This window comes from Bos indicus, chromosome 9, assembly GCF_029378745.1.
Source record: "Bos indicus isolate NIAB-ARS_2022 breed Sahiwal x Tharparkar chromosome 9, NIAB-ARS_B.indTharparkar_mat_pri_1.0, whole genome shotgun sequence".
NCBI lineage: Eukaryota > Metazoa > Chordata > Mammalia > Artiodactyla > Bovidae > Bos > Bos indicus.
The window spans coordinates 10564160-10588008 of record NC_091768.1 but is presented as its reverse complement, the minus strand read 5'-3'; the positions used below and the strand labels follow the sequence as shown (position 1 = coordinate 10588008).

The 23849-nt window shown below is 43.2% G+C and overlaps 1 protein-coding gene across 2 annotated transcripts; it reads right to left on the bottom strand.

The window, feature by feature from the left end:
• Positions 1-750: 750 nt before the first annotated feature.
• Positions 751-22983, bottom strand: OGFRL1 (opioid growth factor receptor like 1). Of its 2 annotated transcripts, none has more exons than XM_070795689.1 (7): positions 22107-22983; positions 16872-16958; positions 16639-16720; positions 13699-13777; positions 13537-13603; positions 13284-13429; positions 751-7870 (listed from the first exon to the last, which is right to left on the bottom strand). In XM_070795689.1, the coding sequence occupies exons 1-7, from the start codon at positions 22353-22355 to the stop codon at positions 7207-7209; spliced, it is 1374 nt and encodes a 457-aa protein (XP_070651790.1). In that variant the 5' UTR covers positions 22356-22983; the 3' UTR covers positions 751-7206. The 2 variants fall into 2 exon arrangements, with proteins under 2 accessions (XP_070651790.1, XP_070651791.1); XM_070795690.1 differs by having other exon boundaries at positions 16639-16717.
• Between the last annotated feature and the right edge of the window lie 866 nt (positions 22984-23849).

The following is a 23849-nucleotide window of genomic DNA, read 5'->3' as shown; positions in this document are numbered from 1 at the left end:
GATAATTGCTTGTGCGCCTTGCTCTCTCCCTAAACAATTCATCCCAAGGTCAGGCAGTTACAATCCTGCTCATTCACCATCGCAGCTGTGATCTGTTCCTTTCCTCTCGCTGCGTTTCTCATTTATGCACAATATGATTTCATTACAATTTCATTCTTGAAAGTGTTAGTCACTCAGTCATGTCTGGCTCTGAGACCCCGTAGACTGTAGCTCAGCAGTCTCCTCTGTCCATGGAGTCCTCCAGGCAAGAATACTGGAGTGGGTTGCAGTTCCCTTCTCCAGGGGACCTTCTCGACTCGGGGATTGAACCTGGGTCGCCTGCATTGCAGGCAGATTCTTTACGGTCTGAGCCACCCTGGAAGCCCTAATTTCAATCTTAACCACAGTTTATTCTTTGTTCTGTCATCCACTCTTCACCTGCCTCTGCAGATCTGCACAGCCACACTGCAAGGTAATGCTTTTCCTCACCTTCAATCCCACTGTCCTGTGGCATCTTAAGCAGCCTCCTCACTTGCACCTCACAGCTGCATTTTTCTTAATCAAAAAAAAAAAAGTTGTTAAAAGAGTAGCCCTACTAAAGTGAAAAACATCTGTTCCATCCGTTATTCATGTTGCACTCATTTATATTAAAAATACTTTTAAATCTTTGCATTAGAGAAAAGTGAAAGAGAGCCATAAACAGCCAGCTCACATATAACACATGTGAGCTGCCCTCCAATCATCCCTGACAAAAATAACTGCCTGTGTAAATAAGATTTCACCCTGCAAAACACAACATTTATTTTAGAGGATAAAAAGGGAATAATGTTGATCTCATACAATAACCATAAGAAAGTCTAATCATAGAAAAACAGCAAAGTCATTTGTTCCAGCTCTTTAAAAATAGTTTAATCATGCAAAATCAACATAATGTACTCTAACGTAAGGCCAAAATGTTAACCAAGATGAAGTGGCTTTTAGTCATTTTACAGGACATATATTTGGCACTAGTTATTAAAAATAATTGAAGGGACTCTAAACATATAGTTTCAGAAACGATCTTTTTAAACACAGCAGTAAACAAGAGAAACTATTGCTCTTTATACATTTTTGGCATAACACTGCCATACAGTTACAGGATTATAAAATAAGTGTTTCATAGTACCAGACATATCCAGAAACTGGTTACAGCTCCTACCACATACACATGGTATTGGTGCGCACAGACACGCGCAGCATTCTGTAATTCATCCTGCAGACGATGGCGCATGGCGGAAGGCCCGCCGCTGCGGAAGAGACGCGCTCACACCGGAAGGAAAGCACCCATCTTTCTGAGAATCATACCCATCCTCCTGAATACTCAAAATACAAAGGGCACTGAAGTTTCCCAATTGAAATGGTGACTGGACCCCGTTGGCCATCTGTCTTATCAGTTTGCACAAAGGAAGAGTGGACAGCTCACTGAGGAGACAAGCAAACCAACTTTGTACAAAGAGGAAAACAAAAGGCTTGTAAAAGGACCTAACGCTTGGTCCAGTTTGTTGCTCTTCGTTGTGATGGTTCAGGAGACACGGTTACTTTGCCATATGCAACCTATCACTGCCTCTCCTCCTTGGGTCTACAGCCAGCCCCTCCACTTAACCCAGTTAAAAGCACCGGCAGAGGAATTAGACCTGGTTCCGGATCACGTGATTATTTCTCTCCGTCGTGCAAGGTCTCAGTCTACCGTGGAGTAAGCAGAATTCAGGCTTCAAAGGAGAGCAGGAATGGGACTGTTTCCAAATAGGTACTGATTCCCTTGGCACGTGTAACTCAGGGCACGTCCCCGCTGGAAAGCTCTGCAGACCCTGCCTCATCTCGTCCTCACTGCAGCCACTCTGGCACTGCACAGACCTACAATCGGTTACATCTTCGTTTCAGCAGGGAGTCTCTGTCTTCTAATTTTGTGTTTCAATCGTGTTTTCCTCTCCTCCACATGACACTGAACCCAGCAGAACTGACAAAAGTGTTCATCTGAGCAGTGAGTGCAGAACTTGGATGTTTCTTAGGACCAGAGCTTATTACACAACTAATCTCTCTAGTTAATGTTAACTGTTCCACAACTCCATTATAATTTAAAAATGAAAATAGGATAAACTTTATAACTTCCATATATTTTACATATTAAAATATATAAGGTTTCTGATTTTTTTTATATATACATAAAGGTCTTTCAGCATAACAAGACAGCACTGGTGCCTTTTCCCTTTCATTTCATCTTTACATTGAACCGTTTTATGAAGACTTTTATACAGAGGCCTGTGAAAGAACAACCCAAGCAATATTTGATTGGAGATCAGAAGTTTTGAACTGGTGGGGGAAGGGGCAGGCAGAACTGGTATTTCAATGTTTCCTGAGATACATTTAGCAGTAATCTACACAGCAGATGTCGAATTGCTCACAATTTTCTAAGCAACTACAAAATGGTGGCAAATGAACTACACCAGGTATTTTTATGAAAACTGACACCCACTGAAACAGTGTATGGAGTTATGGAGTCCCAGGTGGCCCCCAGGCCTCAGAAGTCAGTAATCGCAGAGCGAGACCCTGGTCACTCAGAGGAGGTTCTGGGGACCCTTCCTCCACTGGAGGGCCTGCACCCAGGGTCGGCTCCCCTTCACCCAGATGGTTCTCAGCCAACTCCCCTTCTCTGAACTCAACCTCCAGGCAGAGTTTGGACCATAAAACAAAGCAGTTAACTGTATCCTCCACACAGACATGTTAATTCAAGGAAACAAAAATATTAAGAAGCCATTTCCCACAAATAACTAAAATAGTAAACTTCTCAACAAAAGAAGAAAAAAAGCAGATGACAAAAAAATATTTTCTCCAACCTAAGGTAAAAAGCAAGAACAGTACTGTTTAAATGTTTCTAATAAAACTACAGCATAAAAGTCCAAATTAATTTCAGATTCCCCCAAACATCTATTGGAATTAAAGTTCTAAATCATTTCTCTAATTCCATTTTCTACATCCATCTGCATCTAAAAACAAAAGACAGATAAATATTACTTGTAGAAACTGAGACATGTTTACAGTGAAAATTACAGCATGTAGCAAAATTAAGGAGAAGCATAAATAATGTAACCATGTAGCTAATCTTTCTTACTGTAAAGGCCTTTTGTCAAATATAACACATGTTTGAACACGGTGGCTAAGTATACTCACTTTTGAACTGATGTTACTGATACAAATGGAAATGTCCCCAAAATGCAAAAGCACCAACCAAAGTAAATTTCACTAAAATAACTGATCTTCGTGGTTTGGAATGTTTCTTATGGCAAGATTTTATAATGGAGTAAAAATTTAAACTTCTGAATGAAAGCCTGATCACATTAGTTAAGGCACATCTGGACACCCCCAGGCATTCATTTATTTATAACTATATTATCATCGACTTCAGTAATTAGGAATTTCTAAAATACAGTCTGTCCCCCAGCACACTCTGCTGGGTGGGCTGGAACACGGGAGGAGGCAGGGCGTACTCACTGTTACCCTAGAGATACCCACACAGATCTGCTCGTGGAACAAACAGAATTCAGAGGTGAAAGACATCAATACATGTGCACCCCTAACTTTCTATATTCTACTAACCCGTGCCATCTTTCTCTACAACTACACCTACATTTGAAATGATTTCCAGTGTATCTAACTCCAGCTTACCTTACATTTAACAGAAATACCCCAGGAGAAAACAGAATGGATATTTTTAAAGTGGGAAACAAAATAGAAATCTTCAAAATTATTCCTATAACAAAGAATCCCCGCTCACCCCAAATAAACTTGAGAGCCCACAGATGCAATCAGAACCAAACAAGATCAAGACTGTTCTTTCCTCAGGTTAGAAAATAAAGCTTTTATAAGAGTCTCAATTATAGAAAGACAAAATAAAAGGGTTGATTTAGTTGCTCAGTAGATTAAAAATCAACCATAACTATACTATAAACTAGGGAAATTTAACTTTAAACAATTAACCAAATAGTCTCTCTCCATCGGGTCAATCAATTTTTGACCACTTTGATACGGATGTTTACTTACTAAAATGATTTTTTAAAGAGTGACTCAGATGTAACACTGTATTGTTTTCCTTTTTCACCAGATCATTCCTTCTGTCAGATTAAAGTATAAAAACTAGAAACAAAGTAGATAATTATATAAACATAACATTTATGTTTTTAAGACTTGGCAAAAAAAAAAATCTTGGAACTTCTCTGCTAACTCCTGAGTTATAAGTTCTGTTTTCTCCTTGAAGCTGAAAAAAGCTTTTTATCACAATTAAAATTCAAAATAAAGCTGTATCATATAATTTTGAACTGAGAACTGGACCTGACTCAGAGAAAGCAGACATATTTTCAGTTATCATTATTCTTTTCCGTTTCTTGTAAGATTGAGCATGAGAATGTATAATGGTATAATATTCTTAATGTTATAAACTTTTTCTCTACTTACAGAAATATATCTTATCATTATATATCACTTTATAGTATTTCAAAATATTTTCACGTATATTATCTCCTTTGAGATATGAATGCACAAAATATTAGAAATAGACTAGACTAACCAAGCAGTATAACATCTATTTGCCATGAAACGCAAATTAGTATTTTATCAATAGCCAATACTGAGTATCCTCACAGTCCATGGTACAATGATAAAGTCTATAGAATTGCAAAAATTCGATAGTTTCTAGCTATTTGGCCATGCTCCACCGCATTTTTATAATAGCTTCTCAGTAAGTTTCTGCAAGCACATAGTAGGTTTTTAAAATACAACACATCAGAGTCAAACCCAGAGGGCTGTTTCATGTCTAGCACACACATAAAGACACATCTATAGATCTTATTTTAAAACTACTGAATGTACAAAATATTCTTAATAGAAAAAAAATTTAGGTGTTTGTAATTTTTATCTGCAAAATGAATGGCACTCTCTTACTTCTTTCCACTGAACAATTCTCTCATAAGTTATTTATAGATTAAATGTAGAACTGATACTGTTACATGTGAATATACCTTTCAAAACCAGCATGATAGAAAAAGGCCCCTATTTTAAATGAAAGCCAGGCAGTTTTTCCCTTGAGACTAAATATTCTCAAATTAAATGGTACAATCTAATCAAATCCCTAATTAGGAATATTCTAAAAGTTAAATTATTGAATGAAACATTTTTACTTTTAAGGGCTCTGATATACTACTAGCTTCTAAGTAATTCAGATTATACCCATTTTAGTATCAGTCTGCTGCTTATTAATATTTTAATATCTGGTCACAAAATTTTAACATTATGTACTTAGAAAGTGGTGTGAACACTTTATCATGTATGCAAAATTGGTAAGGTATTTCCAATGTATTATATTTCTACAATTCAGCCCAATGTGACAACCTACTCTCATGCCCTAACCCTGCAAAATTGCTTATTGAGTTTGATGAGGCCATTAAAGAAAGAATGGGGCCATGAAAGAAATCTTTTTTTACATTAAAGTAAAAAAAGAAACTGAAATCCAAAAGCAGAATTGTTTCCCAAATCCTAATGCTCACTTCAAAAAAACAGAAGAAACATAAAACTGCTGTATTATGAGAAATTATAACGATAAAATATTCTATATTTATTGGAATACATATATAACACACGTTATTAACATTCTGACTAAATAAGTCAGATTTGAGAAACAGTGATGTTTTATGTAAATTTCAAGGCAATAAAATCCTTCTAAAAGCATACTGTTGGTGTGTTTAGTTTCTAGAAATCCTTTGCTAAAAATCCTCAGATCAATAAAAGTAACAGAAGATGATATGATGTGATTAAAAAACAGGACATAGTAAAAACAGTAAAAATTCTTTGGGGGTTAAAGTGAGTAGATCTTCCCTTAAAAGCCTAAGAAACACACAAAGGCAATTTCTTTCTAAATGAAATTAAGTTTTTAAAAAAGGTCTATTAATTACTTTCATTATATTTGTAGGAATGCTGAAGTTCTCACCACAGTGTTTAATTGTTTTCTAATGTGTAATAATAATCAGTAACAATATTATAGGAAATAAAGCTATTTGCTCTTACCCAATTTTGACACATTCTGTGCTTACTAAAACTGAATACATGGGATATCAAATCTACTCTCAATTTCAAGGTCTGACAACTGAGATGCAGCAAATTGTATTTTTTTAAAGATACCCTGTGGGCTAAGCAGTATGAACTTCATAGTCCACGTAACACTGAGATATTCATGGTTTCACGGACTACTGCCTTGTTGCCAGTACAAAATGCATGCATTTTAAAAATGAATAATTTCTCCTCTTATTTTTTAATTCTTTAGTCATTTGCATTCAGACACAAGCACCGAATTTATACAGAACAGCCATAAAAGGCAAGATTTTTTTCTTGTACTTTTGCATCAAAATTTGTTTTTAAGCACGTTAATACAGAAAAACATGTTTATTGTTTTAAACAAAGCAAATTCTTGAAATCGTACAGTTGACATTCTCTTCTGTCCCGTGCAAATGTCACTGTAGGAGACCATCTGAATGTCTAGATGACAACACTAGAAACGCAGGTACCGGCCGACACAGGTGGCTGATGAGAATGAGGCCAAGGGTGGAGAGAGAGGACCGGGAAAGAGACTGACAAGCAGGGGAGGGTGATTCCAAGTCCCCAAGAACATCCATCCTCCTTACCAGAACCTGCAAGTAAACACGCTGAGGTGCTGTTAAAAAAAAAAAAAATCCAAATTCCTTTCTGAATACCTCAAAGAAGACCACATTTTTTTCTTGCACCTTAAACATAGGAACCTTTAAATCTGGCAAAGGTGTGGCCACATAATGAAATTATCCTCTCAATTTCCTCCAGGTATAGTACAGTCCACTCCAAGAACTGATTCCTATCTCAGCTATATCAAACACTCCATGATTACTTCCAGATACACTGAAAATAATTTAAAAGGAATTGTGTACAGGATGCAAAAATTCACATCCCCAGAGTGTTACAGGATACACTTACTCACTGGGTCTCGTCTTCAGACTTCTTTTTAAATATTAAATTCACAGCCACACAGACTAAAAACCAGGTGACAACTAAATGCTGACCACAGAAAAATCACCAACCGCCGGCTGCGCTGAGAAACGCGGCCTCTACTGCTCAGGACACGTCACAGCCTCCCCTCCCGGGGATACACAGGCGTGGGGGCCTTCTGATAATTCACGGCAACGCGGCGTCATCATGGGAACCCGCATCGCCTGGACTTCCACCGTCTTGGTTCCGGGTGTCACTCGCCTCATCCTTCTCCGAGGGAGATGCACTCTCCTTTTGCTCCTCGGGATGAGTAACTGTCTTTTCTGCCCGAGGACTGGAATTGTTTGCAACCTCATCCTGCCCTGGGTCTCCGGGCTGGGCGGCCTCGCTGCCTGGCTCCTCACTGGGCTTGTCCGTCTCTTCTGACTCCTTAGAGGCCACTTTTTTGTCTTCAGCTGCTTTACTGATCCCATGCGCGGCTGAAGAGGCGTTTTTGGAGTCTTTGGGTTTTTTGTGCATAGACATCTGACCGTGCTGCCCCGCGGTGGGCGGCCCGGGGGGCTTCTGGGCTTTGCTGCCCTCGGGCTGTGCCTTCCTCGGGGGTCCCCAGATAAAATTCTCTGAGGGCGTGTAATGTTTCTGGGCAAACCGTAGGAGCTTTCTCCTCTCCCTTCTGTCTCTGATTGTGTACACGAAATACTCCAGCGCGCTCTGTTTAATATTGGGAATAGTATTTTCCACCAGAGCCTCATGAAGGATAAATTTTACAAGAGGAGATTTAAAACTTTCATATCCAAGCTCGCCGAGGCTTTTCAGAATACGAGTGATCCTCAAATAGTTGTGCTGAGACCTGGAAGCAGGTTGAATAAAATGAAGGAAGAAAATTAGGTGGGGTAAGAAGCCTGGGAATGAAAACTACTGGGAAAGTACTTTTGATGGAAGTGTAAACCATGAAAATATGCCTTGTAATGACTTTGCTAAAAGGAGCATTAGACTCCATGAAGAAGCGTAAAACAGAAGGTATTAAACCTCTGTGCCTCAGTGTAATGCCAATCTACATAAAACTCAAGTATATAAAATAAATTCTCCCTGGCTTGTTAGTTCTTCACATTTGAAAAACATTTAGATTCAATATGTATCCCCACGGATGTTGAATTATTATTTATAAGATACAGTGAGGATGAATATCGACTACACAAAGGTATCATTCCTGTAACAGGTAACCAGTGCTGGGCATTAGCTACCAGCCGAATGTACAATTTCCAGGGTCAGCTGGTCAGCAGAATCCACCATAAGAACCAACTCAGAAGGGAAGCAGAAAAAGCCATTCTACCTGGCTAGAACAATTCCGACAAAGGATGCAAAACTGACTTATTTAGCACAGCAGGGAGCGTGGGCTTTGGAGTCAGAACTGAACTCACATCCTGACTCAGCACCTGCAGCTGCATGAAATGATGGCACCTTGAAGGCTCAGCATCCCAGTCTGCAGATGGGGAAAAGGCCCCACACCTCCCTGAGTTTGTAAGAGTCAAACAAGCTGACCCATAAGCTAAGAATGTGAAGCTTAAATATTAGACACTATTTAACCATATAAATGTTGATACTGGTACACTAAGGAGCACCACGCTTGTACCTATCATAACATAATCACCCCAACTCTTTTCCATCTGTGACCTCTCTTGCCTCATCTTTCCCTATCACAGAATTGACAATTTTGCCTTTAATGCCATTGATTCCAAAGATGCTTATTTCCCCAGATTGCACTAGTATCATCTTTGTCTGAAAACTAAGGACATTATCAGATGAAAGCCTTCCAAACCTATTCTGTCACAATTCATAATCTCACCTCCCTGACCTCACTCAGCCCAAGAGTTGCTTTATTACAAATACCTGGCTGTGTCCAAAAGGAATCATTAATACATGATTAATTTTCATGTATTAATCACATGTGTCATCAATAGCCCAGGTGAGTTATTCACCCAATGCTGCTGCTGCTGCTAAGTCGCTTCAGTCGTGTCTGACTCTGTGCGACCCTATAGATGGCAGCCCACCAGGCTCCCCCGTCCCTGGAATTCTCCAGGCAAGGACACTGGAGTGGGTTGACATTTCCTTCTCCAATGCATGAAAGTAAAAAGTGAAAGTGAAGTTGCTCAGTCGTGTCCGACTCTTAGCGACCCCATGGACTGCAGCCTACCAGGCTCCTCCTTCCATGGGATTTTCTAGGCAAAAGTACTGGAGTGGGGTGCCATTGCCTTCTCCGATTCACCCAATACTGCCCCACAACCACTACTTATTCCTAACCTCCCTAAACCTCTTTACACCTCAGGCATTGAACTTTCTACAACCGTCACATATACTTGCCTTGGCGTCCACAAATGCTTGGTATTCACTTAGGAATAACTAGCAACTTATTTGGGAAAAGTGGAGGATGCTGAATATTTGAGGAGTGGAAGGACCTGGTTCCAGGACCTTATAGTTTGAGACTTAGTTTGGACCAAACTAAATAAACCCTGAATGATTCAGGCTCACCAAACATTGGAAAAGACAAGTACAACAGTTTTCAATGTTTCCATCTTTCTGGGTGTTTACCCAAGTAGTGTTCTCTTAATAGTCAATAGTGTTCTCTTAATAGTCTTTGAAGGCCAAAGGATAAAACATAGCACAGATAATGCTTCAGTTTTATGAATCAAGTACCAGTCTTTTGAGACAATACCAATTCGAGTGAAGTTAAGACAAGGTGCCATTATCAGCAGGACCAACCTAGTAGTTAGGTTAGGGTAGCATCTACATGGTCTGGCATTCCTGGTGGCTCAGACAGTAAAGAATCTGCCTACAATGAGGGAGATCCAGGTTTGATCCCTGGGTCTGGAAGATCCCCTGTAGAAGGACATGACTGCACATTCCAGTATTCTTGCCTGAAGAATTCCATGGACAGAAGAGCCTGGCAGGCTACAGTCCATGGGGTTGCAAAGAGTCAGACACAACTAAGCGACTAGCAGTTTCACTTTCGCTACATAGTCTAATAACTTGGTAGTGAAATCCCAACGTCTGCTTCCTAAGTCTATGAGAAAGAGAGACATGGTAAAATGGAATAATATTTTCCTTTAAAAAATCAAAGAGGAGTTATATGACACAACAAAAAATTTGCAAGTAGCTCAATTTCACATATCCAATGCAAGATGAATGACCAAGATAAAATTTTCTCTATCAACACATTCTCCAATTTAAAAGTCTACATAAGAGTGGAAAAGAACAAACACTTGGGTTAAAGTGAATAAAGATCAGGACTATGGAACAGAATTACACAAGAAAGAAACTGGGTGTTTCAGTATGATTTGAAACAAATGTCACCAAGAAATACAAAACGCCCCCACTCTCCTAATGTTGTGAGTCGACTCGGGTGGCTTAGCAGATCAAAGACAGAAGCTGGGCTTGCAGACAGAGGTGAGGTCAATGGGAAAGGCTGAGATATGTTCCCTCTTTGAGTCATGGTCCTTGTTCACTATACTTTATTTCACTTAACTTTCTTTTAATATTTTTCTCTGCTGGACTACTATGCTGCTGCTGCTGCTAAGTCGCTTCAGTCATGTCCGACTCTGTGTGACCCCATAGATGGCAGCCCACCAGGCTCCCCCGTCCCTGGGATTCTCCAGGCAAGAACACTGGAGTGGGCCGCCATTTCCTTCTCCAATGCATGAAAGTGAAGTGAAAAGTGAAAGTGCAGTCGCTCAGTCGTGTCCGACCCTCAGCGACCCCATGGACTGCAGCCTACCAGGCTCCTCTGTCCATGGGATTTTCCAGACAAGCGTACTGGACTACTATAAACACACTGAATTCCCTGCTTACTCTAAAAGACTCAAGATACTATGCAGATTAAAACACACAAAAAAGCTGTACCCATGGAAAGGAAAACTGGTGGTGGAAGGAAGGAAAGATGACAGGGCGGGAAGGGTCAGGTAACAGTCAGGCTCCCCTCCGAGTCCCAAGCCAGAAAGTCATTTAACGAAAGCCTTCTGCTTCCAACCACCAATTAAGAGTGGTGGAGATGATTAAACCCCAAGGAGGATTTAGGCAGACAAACCTGGTTTGTTCACCACTTATTCATTCAACAAATATTTACTAAACAAGAGTGCTATTCCAACTAAGAAAAAAAAAAAAACAAGTTGGAAATGGAAGTTCTCTCAAATGACATTCGTGAGCACACAGAAGATGAGACATCATCAGATCCTCTTCTGAGGTTGACTCTTGGCATCCTTCATGTCAACAGACTACCTGCACACAGCTGTCTTTGAGGGTAATCCACAGTGCTTAGAAACTGTGCACAGAGAGCTCGGGGAGAGCTCTCTGAATCGCTTCAGTATAAGTGCTCTGTCGTCACTTAGTCGCTAAATCGTGCCAGACTCTTTGCGACTCCATGGACTGTAGCCCACCAGGCTCCTGCATCCATGGAATTCTCCAGGCAAGAATACTGGAGTGGGTTGCCATGTCCTTCTCCAAAGTGCTCTCTATAAATCAAATTTAACTTGAGTTATGAGTTAACAGGTCTTCTAGTCAAGATCATAAAGTTTTATGCCCACATCTTGAGTGTTTTACTACAAGTCACCATTTTAATAATGTTGATTATAAATAATAAATAGAAGGCTCAAACAGTAATGCTTCTACTCACTTTACCAAAGCAAGATCAAAGTTATAGAAAAATACACACAAAAAATTAGTTTATCAATGTACAAAAATGCTGTTTGGTGCAAAGACATATTTCTTAGGTTAGTTTTAATTTTTTTTCTCTTGGTATTTGCCCCATTCAGCTAATTATAATGTGCTAAAAATGTTTTAAAGTTGTTGGTTTTATAGTCCAGCGCTCATAAGTCACCCTATAATTAAGAAGAAAAAAGAAAAGGCCAGTTTGCATGCAAAGAAAATATTTTTTTAAATTGGGATATAAGTATTAATGAAAGTTATAAATATCTAAGCAAAAGAACACAGAAAATCAGTTCCAGATAAACTGCTAAAATTTTCTTCACAGGTGTTTCGATTTACTAACAAAAACTGGGCTTCTGATTTTGACCTATAAGGTGATTATTCTAATTTTCTCTCTTTCTAAAACATATGAGTACCTCTCAGTCTTATAAAGTGGTTTTTACAGTAAGTCCCCTACATACAAATGAGTTCGCTCCAAGAGCATGTTCTAGGTCCATTTTGTTCAGAAGTCCAACAAAGTTAGCCTAGATATCCAACTAACTTAATTGGAAATTTAGTACTGAACTGTAATAGGTTTATAATACTTTTCACACAAGTAATACATAAAAATACACAAAAAAATAAAGAAAACATTTTTAATTACAGTACAGTACCTTGAAAAATACCACCTACACCACTGTCGCTTTTATGCTTGCTTCCAGATATCCTGGGCTGGAAATAAAGATACTGCCCTGCTGTACTCTACACAGTACTGTTCAGTAAAGTACACAAAAGCACCGCCAATTGTAGAGAATGCACACAGGCAACAACGTACACCAGACCCGTGAGCTAACTTACAACATGGGACACGTGAACACACACGTTTGCACCTTTGAAAGTTCACAGCTTGAAGGTTCATAAGTAGGGGACTTACAGTATATGTCATAGGCTTAATTATGGATTTGATCTAAGAAGGCACAGTGCCTGAGAAGCAGCCCGAGCTACCAGAAGCATACAACCCAGGAGAGGGGTCTAGAAAAGCCTATACAAACAACCACCACAAATGCTGAGAAACACGGTATAAACAGGGAGTGAGGCTACACTTGACTGTGGGCAGTAGAGTGGCTGCACGAATAAACAGTTCCGAAACCAACGTGAACGTGAAGTCGCTCAGTCGTGTCCAACTCTTTGCGACCCCATGGACTGTAGCCTACCAGGCTCCTCTGTCCATGGGATTTTCCAGGCAATAGTACTGGAGTGGATTGCCATTTCCTTCTCCAAGGGATCTTCCCAACCCAGGGATCAAACTCCGGTCTCCCACATCGTAGACAGACGCTTTACCATCGAGCCACTAGGGATGTCAAGCAGCCATATTTTTACCTGGAATATCATTCCTTTTTTTTTTTGCTATTGTTATTGTTATTTAGTTTTGCTTTAGAATATAGAATGGGGAATAAAGTGCATTTCAGATGAGCTTTCGAATTCAAATCCATGGATCCACCTGCTTGTGGCTCTATGTGCCATAGAGAAATCCAACCCAGAGAAAACCCCGTGCCTTGGGGACTCACTGCAGGGGCTCTACTTACTCATTCAGATGCTGAAACCTTTCCTGCCAGTTAACAGCCCGGGCAACGTTTCCAGTTTTATCTATCAGCTTTATTCCAAAAAACTCTAACATCATTTTATAAGCCAGGAGGAATCTTCTTATTGCTTCCTTTGTTTTCTTGAATTCCTAATGAAAAAAAGAAAAATTCAGCGGAATGACTCAGAGTTACCAGGGCCATCAAACGGCAACGTTAATTTGGCTAACTCGCATGAAATGAAATCAGCTTGCCTCACCTCAATTTCATAGGTAGTTAGTTCTTTAGCATAGAAGTTCAAGCCTTGTTCTCTCAGAGGGAAAAGCCTATGTTTTAGAGAAATAACATTTGTATATTAGTGATCTCTGGGAAGCACACGTGATTAAACAGGTCACGGTTCGAGAGAGAGCAGGCGACTGACCATTGGATGTAGGTGTGATTGTGTTCCAGCTTCTCGTAGTCCCCTTTCCACTTATTGAGAACTTCTTCAATGTAAACACCTGAAGAGGAAAGATTCAGAACATGAACCAGGTGTTAGAACATTGTTGAAGGCATTTTGAGACTGAATCACTTAAGCTTTGTGTTAAAACTTTTTAAAACGTAATAACAGCACACAAGAGCAATGCAATGCCTTTATAAGATGAAAACCCTATGCCACAGACTCAGTGGTGAAATAAGCCTAATTGAAAAGAAAAATCATGGCACCTCAAATCGCAGAAAACTCTATTGGACAGTTACTCCAAAGTAGAAGCTGGCAAACTGTGGCCTGCCATCTGTTTTATAAATAAAGCTTTTTTGGAACACAGCCATGCATATCCATTCATGTATTATGTATTTAAACCGCGGAGCTGAGTAGTTGCAACAGATATGGTATGGCCCACAGAGCTGAGGATATTTACTCAATGGCCCTGTACCAAGAAAGTTGGCCAGCCCCTGAGTTCTTGAAAGCCACTGAGTTCTTTAAATACTAGAGCAAATAAAAATGAAATGTATCCCAGGCAAAAAGGAAGGAAGGGGACAAAGGTGGGAAGGAGAGAATGCAGAGAGAAGTTGGAAAAGGGGAAGGAAAGGGAGGAAAGGAAAAGTAAAGGCAAAGGTGTTGAGTGCTTCCTAGCGGCAGGACCAGCCTGCAGTGCAGCCGCCCGCTGAATCTGCCCAGCACCGTCTCAACCCAGCATTTCTGGAGCACTGCTCCTCCTGCTTGACTACTGAGAAAACAGTGAGATCTGCTCAGTCGCACACCAGCAAAACCAGGAGCGGAAGACAGGTCTTTATGGTCCTGAAACGTAAACCCTCTTCTTCACCATGTCCTGTCCTTCTCCTAGAAGAACTTATTCGGGCAAAATTCTGCTTCCCAAATCTGTCTAGGTCCTCACAATTAACTGTAGCCACTTAGTCAATTTTACAGACCAAGACACGACAACATAATACCATTCTAAACATAGCTCATCTCACTACTGTATCCTCCAGAGGTCACCGGTTTGTATCAGAGAATCTCACGCTCAAGGTTTTCGGTAAAACGTTGCTATTTAATCCTCAGCCTATTGAAAACATTTACCCCTATAATTTCCTATTTGTTTCCCCTTCCATCTACCCTTCCTCCTACTTAATAAGTAAAATATTGGGCTGGCCAAAAAGTTTGGTCAGTTAGTGAATATGTTTTTCAATAAAGTTCTTCATGAAAATTAAAAATAGTCCTTTTATTTGTACTTAAAACCTAACAAATTTTTAGTCAACCCAATACACATCATTGAAGGCTTATGCTCACTAACAAGTGTGGTGTGTGTGTGTTCAGACATACTGGGGAGGAAAGTGTGAACAGATGTAATTTATATAATAAACTAGAATAATATTTTATGTGATCATACCTAAAACGTCTGACCCCCACTAGTCTTATAAGATTTCCAAATAAATATTTATGATAAAGATTACCCCCAAAAAATTAATTGCTTTAAGTTATTTCTCTAAATTACTACCTCAAAAATAAATTCACTGTTAGAAATAAAAAAAAAAAATTAAGTTAAACATTGTCATTGTCTCTATCCTCAATGTGTTCAGTATTTGAAGGCATTCCTTTGGGTAAATTTTATCAAAGTCACATCAGAGTCAAATTAACAATCTACCACTGCATTTCTTCAAAAGTTTTTCTTACCCCAGGTCCTAAAAAACCAATTAATTAATCTTATTTCAATTAGTATATAAAGCAGTTTACACCATTAGTAAATAAAACAGAGCATTTTCACCTAGAGGGTTCCTTCCAAACAGAGCAGACTTCTGGGACACCAGAAAATAACTAAAGTCAAGTGGATGGGGCCATGTCAGCAATACACCCTCCTTCCCAACTGGCTTGTCTGCCAGTGCACAATGTAGGGAACTCCTTAGGCATTTCTTCAGGCAGTTAGTTCATCAAGAACTAACTTGGTTCTGCTTTGCAACCCATGACCCTCATTCCCTGATTCACCCTGCTGTGAATTTGGCTCAGTTTTCACTGAGAGCAAAGAGCCGCAGCCAGGGCCATCTGGTCACCTCACAGAGACAAGGGCTCTATGGAGAGCAGCCATTTTTCCGGCTTGACCTGGATAAAGTGAGACTGCCCACCATGAAGCACAGTCTGGTGCTGGGGGCAGTCAAGCATAGGTACCGTGGGGACTGCACCCTCTCACTGTAGGTTTAGAAAAGACCCTGGGAAGGCACCTGCAGAGCTGTGGAGGGCAGGCTTATCTGACAGAGCTGTGTGGAGACCTGCAGTGTGCGTAGCTCCCTCCCTAGGATACTGAGACGCTGAAGTGAGGCTCCTCTAGCTTCCTGACCTTGAATCTGAAAACCAACAGGAAAGATGATCCCAACAGAAACATCACGTTCAATCATGCTCTACAGACTTTTGGGTTATGGCACAGTGAAAGGAACACTAAATTCTGGAACTGAGACCCAAGTCTATGATGGAGTGAACCAACCAACCAGTCATTCCAGCCTCAAGATCCAGTGACTTCATCTTTAAATTGAGGAAACTGAATTTGTCCTCTGCTAATGTTTCTTAATAATATGATACCCTAGCGTTCTAGAAATCTCCTTTTTTCCTCTCACAAAAATGGCCCCCACTACCTTCCAGACAGGAGTCCTCACTGTAAAGAGGTGGTGGGAAGGAATTGATAATCCTCAGGTTACTCCTCCAGAATCTGCCGAGTGGATGCTCACAGCTCAAGGGTCTAGACTCTGGGGACACAACAGACTGCAGGGCAGAGCCAAGCCAGACAACGAAACAACACGCTGAGAATGGACCGAGCTGGGAATAAACAAAGAACAGCTACTGCTACTACTACTATTTAAAGTTTGCTTTTTACCAAAGTAGCGGATTACTCACCATCGGGCTTAAATGGAATTTTATTCTTATAAAAACGAAGATTGCTCAAGTCATTTTGATATCGGATATCTTTGAAGTTCTGCTAAAGGAAAAAATAAATCAATCTCCAGCACATGGACATATAAGGAAGGCACAAGGACCTTCCTTGTACATTTGCTCATTGGCACCATAAAATAACAGAAACAGAAGGGAAATATTTTACAGTTTAGAAAAAAATCATTCTATAGTCTTACTGGGTACTGGTGTCGGTATTTGTACAAATCCCTCGCAGCATAAAAACTTCTCTTTGGCTTGGCAGGTGCTTCAGTGGAATCAGTCCCCTAAAATAAACGGGGAAATTCCATTTACATTTTGAAGCAAGACATTTTCGCCGAGGAATTTTCAGAACAAACTTGAAATAACAAGCACACAAAAAGAAAGGCTGAACAGTGTCCAGCTATCCATTGAGTGAAGATATTTTAAATGTCCTTTTAATAAGGCTTACTAGCAACATTTGTTGGCTCTCTCGTTTCCTGACTTGAAGCCAGTAACATTTGTTCTGAGGTGTTTTACTAAATAAAAAACTTTATTATTTACCAAAAGCCTATAGAGGCCAAATATTATGGATCAGTATCTATTAGAAAAAGAACTTACAATGAATTAAAGACCAGAGGTTAGACAAGTGATTTTACGACAAAACTTATTACAACAATACTTATTTTTAAATATTTTACATAACATGAAAAGTGTTAAGATAATAAGTCAATCCTACAAAGAAGATTGTCATCAATCTTGCAACGTTTAGCTGTACTTGGAAGTCAAGTAATATTTGTGAAGGGAAAGGGGACTTTTAAAACAAACTAAATAGCTTTCTAAACTCCATCCTTTACAGTATACAACAGGCACACAAAGGCATGAATAACCTTTGTGTTAATTCAGTGATAATACAACGTGATATAAGGTGTGTGTGTGTGTGTTAGTCACTCAGTCATGTCCGACTCTTTGCTATCCATCAGACTGTAGCCTGTTCGACTCCTCTGTCCATGGAATTTTCCAGGCAAGAATACTGGGGTGGGTAGCCATTCTCTTTTCGAAGGTAGCAGATTTCAAACATACACACACAAAGTAGTGTAACTCTCAGTTGGAATGAACTTCACATTGTAGTAACCTGTATGTGGTAGTTTACTTACACTTTTAAAATTCTAAACAAAATTCCCAGCCCCACGGCAATTTTTAAAGGATAAGATAGAAGTCAGTATAATCAGTTCTCATGCTCTTAACTCCACGTGCTATCATAGTGTACAAGAACGTGCTTTGGGTCCAGAGTCACGCAGAAGGGCAAAGAGACTGCTGGGGAAGATGAAACAGATGACAAAGCTGAAGTCTGAATATTCATTAAGAGGTTCACCCACCTTTCCTCATCGGCCCCCGCCCCTGTTGGTGCTGACAGCAAGCAGTTTCTGAAGCGGCATGATTCTATTACTACAAGTACAGAGTGACTTACTTTAACTCCAAACTAGCTGATGTTTAACAATAGCTGCTCCTTACATAAGCAAGGAAAAGCTTATATTCTGGTCCTCACCACACATTTCAAAATAGCTCTGCCTAGCAGGTTTCTGGATCTCTTTAGCCTATGCTACAACCCCATGACTCATCATCCCAGAAGCATAAGGAAAGCACTTTTCCACTTACCAGGCACATATATTATTTCATTTGATTCTTATAACCCACCTGGAAGGCCATCAGGAGTGCTTCCATCTTAGAAACAAGGGAACCCAGGCTTGGAATAAAGTTCAATAACTATCGCCCAGAGCCCAGCAATAGGGCCAGACGGAAAACTCCAGGCTGGAGGCTCCAAGTCTGACTAATTGGGTCTGAATCAATTTCAGCTCCACCCAATGCGAAGGACTGTCATAGAAACCATGGTAGAATATCAACAGTTCAAAACCAGGAGTCAGGACACTCGGGCTGAGTCTTTAACTCAGCTGCTGACGTGTGAGGATGTTAACTGCATCTTCATTTGATCATCAGCGAAATGAGAATGACTCACGCCCTACCTATATTTCCCAGGGTTATGCTGAGAACGCCTGCCTCCTCCAGGCTCTAAATGCGCCGGCCTGCCAGCATCATCCATGCTCCCTCCCCTTCCTGTTCCTCCAGGCTCTCCTCCCCACTCCCTTTCACCTGCTCAGCCACAGATTTTGTTCCTTAATATTTTATCACTAATTCCCGTGTCCCCAAAATTTCCCTGTTTTCTGGGTCATTGCCTTCAGCAAACATGCTGTAGCATCTCTAATCTTAAACATGTATCAACTAGGACTGACCCAAACTCCCCTCAAGACAGATCCATAGCCTTGCTCTGGTTTATAGCAAAACATCCCCAGAGAGTTGCCCATAGTCCCTGCCTGTCTCCCCTTCTCTCACAACCCTCCCCAATCAGGCTATTATCCTCTGCACGCCATCAAAATGGCTTTTATGAACATCACCGAACACATTCCCATCTCACTGAGCAGCTTTCCCAGTGCTCCACCCAGGTGACTTCCCAGCAGCACTGGGCCAACTGATATCTCTCCTTCTGAAACACTGTCACACGCCACACCTGCCCCGGTTTGCTTCTGCTCCATCTCACTGGTCGCCCCTGGGCAGCCTCATCTTTGACTTCTCTCCCTCACATGGTCTCCATGGAGCAGTGCCCAGGGCCCGTTCACATTTCTCATGCTCCTTGATGACCCCAGACCTTCCCATGAATTTAAATACCTCCATTCTTACATGCTGACGATTCCAGTCCTGGACTGAGGCTTCACTCATAATGAACTACTCATCAACTCCCCTTGGATATTTTATAGGATACTAAACTCAAGGGGATTCTTGATTTAACCTCTGATGCTGCTTGCTACCTTAGACTTCCCCATCTTGGTTAATGGCACCGTCATTTGTCAAATACTCACTTGTACTAGGAATACAGCAACAGAGCTGGTGAAAAGTAGTTTTTCTACTTTTTAGCAGTCTAAAAAGTAGACTGGGTTAGACTTTAAAGGTAGCTCCATTAGTTCTTGCAAATGACCATGGGGAGTAGGGAGCAGGTAAGGTGGACATTCAAAAGCAGCATTAAAGAGTAGACATTACATGGTGATCCAGACAAGAAAAATCAATCATTAAAGGGGAAAAGAAAACATTGAAGCCATCTACCATTTACTGGGGTTGTGATTAACTGATTGAAACATGAATTATAAAACTGTTTCATATAGATGGACCAGGTTAGCTGGACAGAATCTGAGCAGATGTTTTTTTGTTTTGTTTTGTTTTTTTGACATCCCAAACTTCTTCATTGAGATACAGATCAGATCAGATCAGATCAGTCTCTCAGTCGTATCCGACTCTTTTCCACCCCATGAATCACAGCACGCCAGGCCTCCCTGTCCATCACCAACTCCCGGAGTTCACTCAGACTCAGGTCCATTGAGTCAGTGATGCCATCCTGCCATCTCATCCTCTGGCGTCCCCTTCTCCTCCTGCCCCCAATCCCTCCCAGCATCACAGTCTTTTCCAATGAGTCAACTCTTCGCATGAGGTGGCCAAAGTACTGGAGTTTCAGCTTTAGCATCATTCCTTCCAAAGAAATCCCAGGGCTCATCTCCTTCAGAATGGACTGGTTGGATCTCCTTGCAGTCCAAGGGACTCTCAAGAGTCTTCTCCAACACCACACTTCAAAAGCATCAATTCTTCGGCACTCAGCCTTCTTCACAGTCCAACTCTCACATCCATACATGACCACAGGAAAAACCATAGCCTTGACTAGACGGACCTTTGTTGGCAAAGTAATGTCTCTGCTTTTGAATATGCTGTCTAGGTTGGTCATAACTTTCCTTCCAAGGAGTAAGGGTCTTTTAATTCCATGGCTGCAGTCACCATCTGCAGTGATTTTGGAGCCCAGAAAAATAAAGTCTGACACTGTTTCCACTGTTTCCCCATCTATTTCCCATGAAGTGATGGGACCGGATGCCATGATCTTCGTTTTCTGAATGTTGAGCTTTAAGCCAACCTTTTCACTCTCCACTTTCACTTTCATTAAGAGGCTTTTCAAGTGGAAGGGAAAAACAATGAATTCAAAAGGCAAGACAACCAGCTTTTGCTGCTGCTGCTAAGTCGCTTCAGTCGTGTCCGACTCTGTGCGACCGCATAGATGGAAGCCCACCAGGCTCCTCTGTCTCTGGGATTCTTCAGGCAAGAACACTGGAGTGGGTTGCCATTTCCTTCTCCAATGCGTGAAAGTGAAAAGTGAAAGTGAAGTCGCTCAGTCATGTCCGACTCTTCGCAACCCCATGGACTGCAGCCTACCAGGCTCCTCCGCCCATGGGATTTTCCAGGCAAGAGTATTGGAGTGGGTTGCCATTGCCTTCTCCAGACAACCAGCAGCAGGGCCAAATTGTCAGTCAGGTCTCCGGTTCTGCAGCAGGTGACAGGCAGACTTGGGTCTGCACCTCTCTTTCCCTGGATGATCCTGGGCAAACTTCTCTTTCTAGGCCTCAGTTTTCTCCAAAACGGGAGTTCAAAAGAGCAACTGCCACCACACTCCACTCCAAAAATTGCAGCTGGAAAGAACATGTGTATAGCACAGAGCCTGTACAGTTTGCTGCTGACCCAAACAGATGACTGTTAAGATGGATGAGGCAGCCTACTTGTAAAATATACCTGCTGATTCCTCTGCTAGAGCCGAGACACCTTGGTCTCCACTTCCCACCCTCTTCCCCTCAAGGCCGAGGAGGAGGGCCTGACCCAATACCCCGGCCTGTTAGAGCTGAGCCAGGCGCCCTTCAGAGGCTTGGCCATGCAAGTCCTCCCTTCTAAAGTTTCCTGATTTCCTGATTTTTCAGTCCATCAGAGGTTAGAAGGGTTACTAACCTCTCCTCCGAACTGAAGGAGGCAGATGACTTCAGCATATCTGGATCAACAAGTCTTCTGGATGAAAAAAAAAAAGATGTTTGGAGCATGCCCTGAACTCCTGGGTTAGAAGGCCTGACTTGGAACTCTGGCATTTTCACGTCGGATGGGGACCTTCCAGAGATTCCTAAAGGCTGGAGACCCCGCTGCAGGGAGAGGGTTCGCTGCCCCCACCTCATTCTAGGTGATTTTTTTTTTTTTTTTTTAACCAATAACACGCACTAGACAGGTTTTCACCATCCTCTATTCTCAGGCAGGTTACCCCCACCCCGCCTTCCATCACCCGGCTGCGCTGCGGAGGCTGAGAAGACACTCCGCCAAGTTGGGTTCTGCTCGGGGTGGCGGGGGGACCCTCCGGCCGGTGCCCGCGCTCAGGCCCCAGGCCGTCCGCGGGCGGCCCGGGGCGACCCCAGCGCGCAGGGCCTGGGTCCCGGGGCGGCCGCAGGAGGACGAGCCGCCGCGCCCGCGCGCGCCCGGGCCCTGCGCGCTGGGGTCGACCGCGGCCGCCCCCCGCCCCACCCCGGCCCGAAGCCCCGGCGGCCGCCTACCTGCTCTGCGCCTGCCGCCTCGGGGTCCGGCTCCGGCGCGGGGCCGGCGCGGAGCCGGCCGCCGGCTCGCTCCGGGGGCTCCGCGGGCTCCGCGGGCTCTGGGGGCTGCGCGGGCTCCCGCCCCGGGCCCTCGCCGCCGCCCGGCCCCGGCTCCTCGAGCTCGGGCTCCGAGTCTGTCTGCCAGGTGGAGTCGCAGTCCTCCACGGTGGTGGGCTCGCGCACGCTGACCCCGCCGAGCAGGTTGCCCATCGGAGAGGCGGGCGCGGGGCGCGGCGGGGCTGCGGGGCGCCGGCTCCGGGCTCCGGCTGGCGGCGGCGCTAGGGCCCGGGCAGGGCCGCGGCCGGGGCGCTGGGCGGCACCTCGGCGCCCGGCCCGCTCTGCCTGCGCGCGGCGAGCGGCGGGCGCAGGGCGGGGAGGAGCCCGCGGCCCCGGGGCCGCCGCCCGCGCCCGAGCCCGCCCATCGCTCCCGCCTCCCGGCCCGGCGCGCGCCGCTCCCGCCGCGCTGCCCCTCGGAAAGCCCTCTGCCCTCGGCTTCCGACCCTCCCTGGGCTTGGACCGGGGTCAGAGGAGGTGTCGCCGTCTGCGGGCGATTCCCGTCCGCACTCCGCCTCCTCTCCCGGCCGGTCCTGGGAGAGGACCTCCGAAATCCTCCGAAAGATGGATTGGCCGCGGCAAGAATTCGCAGCTGCTGGGGACCGGGCAGCAAACCCGAGCTACGGGGACTGCGTCTGGGCTGACACTCGCAGCGCCTCGGACATGGAAAGTCAAAGCTGTAGCCACCTCATCCAGGCAGCAAAAACAGCGAGAACCACCAAACGCTCACACGCATCCGTGCATGGTTTCGCTAATACCCACTCTGCATCGGTGCTCGAAATAGAATAAAAACTCAGGAACCTTGACCCCTTGTCTGTTTGAAATGGGAGGGACAGCCAGGGAAAGGGTGTTATAGAAGTAATTAAAGCGGGCTTCCCTGGTGGCTCAGCTGGTAGAGAATCCGCCCGCAATGCGGGAGACCTGGGTTCGATCCCTGGCTTGGGAAGATCCCCTTGGTTCGATCCCTCGGTTGAGAGAAGGGAAAGGCCAGAAATATTCTGGCCTGGAGAATCCCATGAATAGTCCATGGGGTCTCAAAGAGTCGGACACGACTGAGCCGCTTTCACTTTCACTTTCAAAGGTAAAACAGCACAATCTGATAGAACGAGTGGCTCCTGTTAACTTTGTATCATGACCTTCTGACTACAGGCGACCACGCCTGCACACCCACCCTGTCTGCTGACCGTGGACTGAAAAGAAAAGGCCCAATGTATAAGACTAAATTGCTGTGCTTGAAATAAACAGTTTCTTTCTAAATGTTTCGTGATGTAATAGGAGACTGCATCAAGAATGATGGGCCGCTCCTAGGGCGAGAAGAGGTGACAGGATGCCCATTCAGGATGGCTTCTCTTCAAGCATTGCAACTGCGGCTCCGCCCATAATCAGTTTCTGACCTTGGCCAGGTCACACAGCTACTTTAAAGCTAAATTTCCTCATCTATAAAATAGGACCTGAGTCTCTCTTCCGCATCCCTTGTAGCCCTGACTTACTATGATCCATGAGTGACCTGAAAGTAATAGACACACAAACAGACCGCAGACATAAAAAGACTTGTTGGTCGTAGGGCTTAGTGAAGGAAAAATGGGCAGCCCTAGGATCTGGGAGTTTGGCGTCGTCTTCCACTGGCAGAGGGCCAGAAGGTGGCGCAGA

What these genes read in the sequence shown, in the direction of transcription:
- OGFRL1 (XM_070795689.1), bottom strand. Translation starts at nt 22,355, where the DNA reads ATGGGCAACCTGCTCGGCGGGGTCAGCGTGCGCGAGCCCACCACCGTG. An exon ending in AATACCGACACCAGTACCCA is followed by an intron (nt 16,721 to 16,871) that starts GTAAGACTATAG and finishes TTTTTCCTTTAG; the next exon opens with CAGAACTTCAAAGATATCCG. An exon ending in TAACTACCTATGAAATTGAG is followed by an intron (nt 13,430 to 13,536) that starts GTGAGGCAAGCT and finishes TTTTTTCATTAG; the next exon opens with GAATTCAAGAAAACAAAGGA.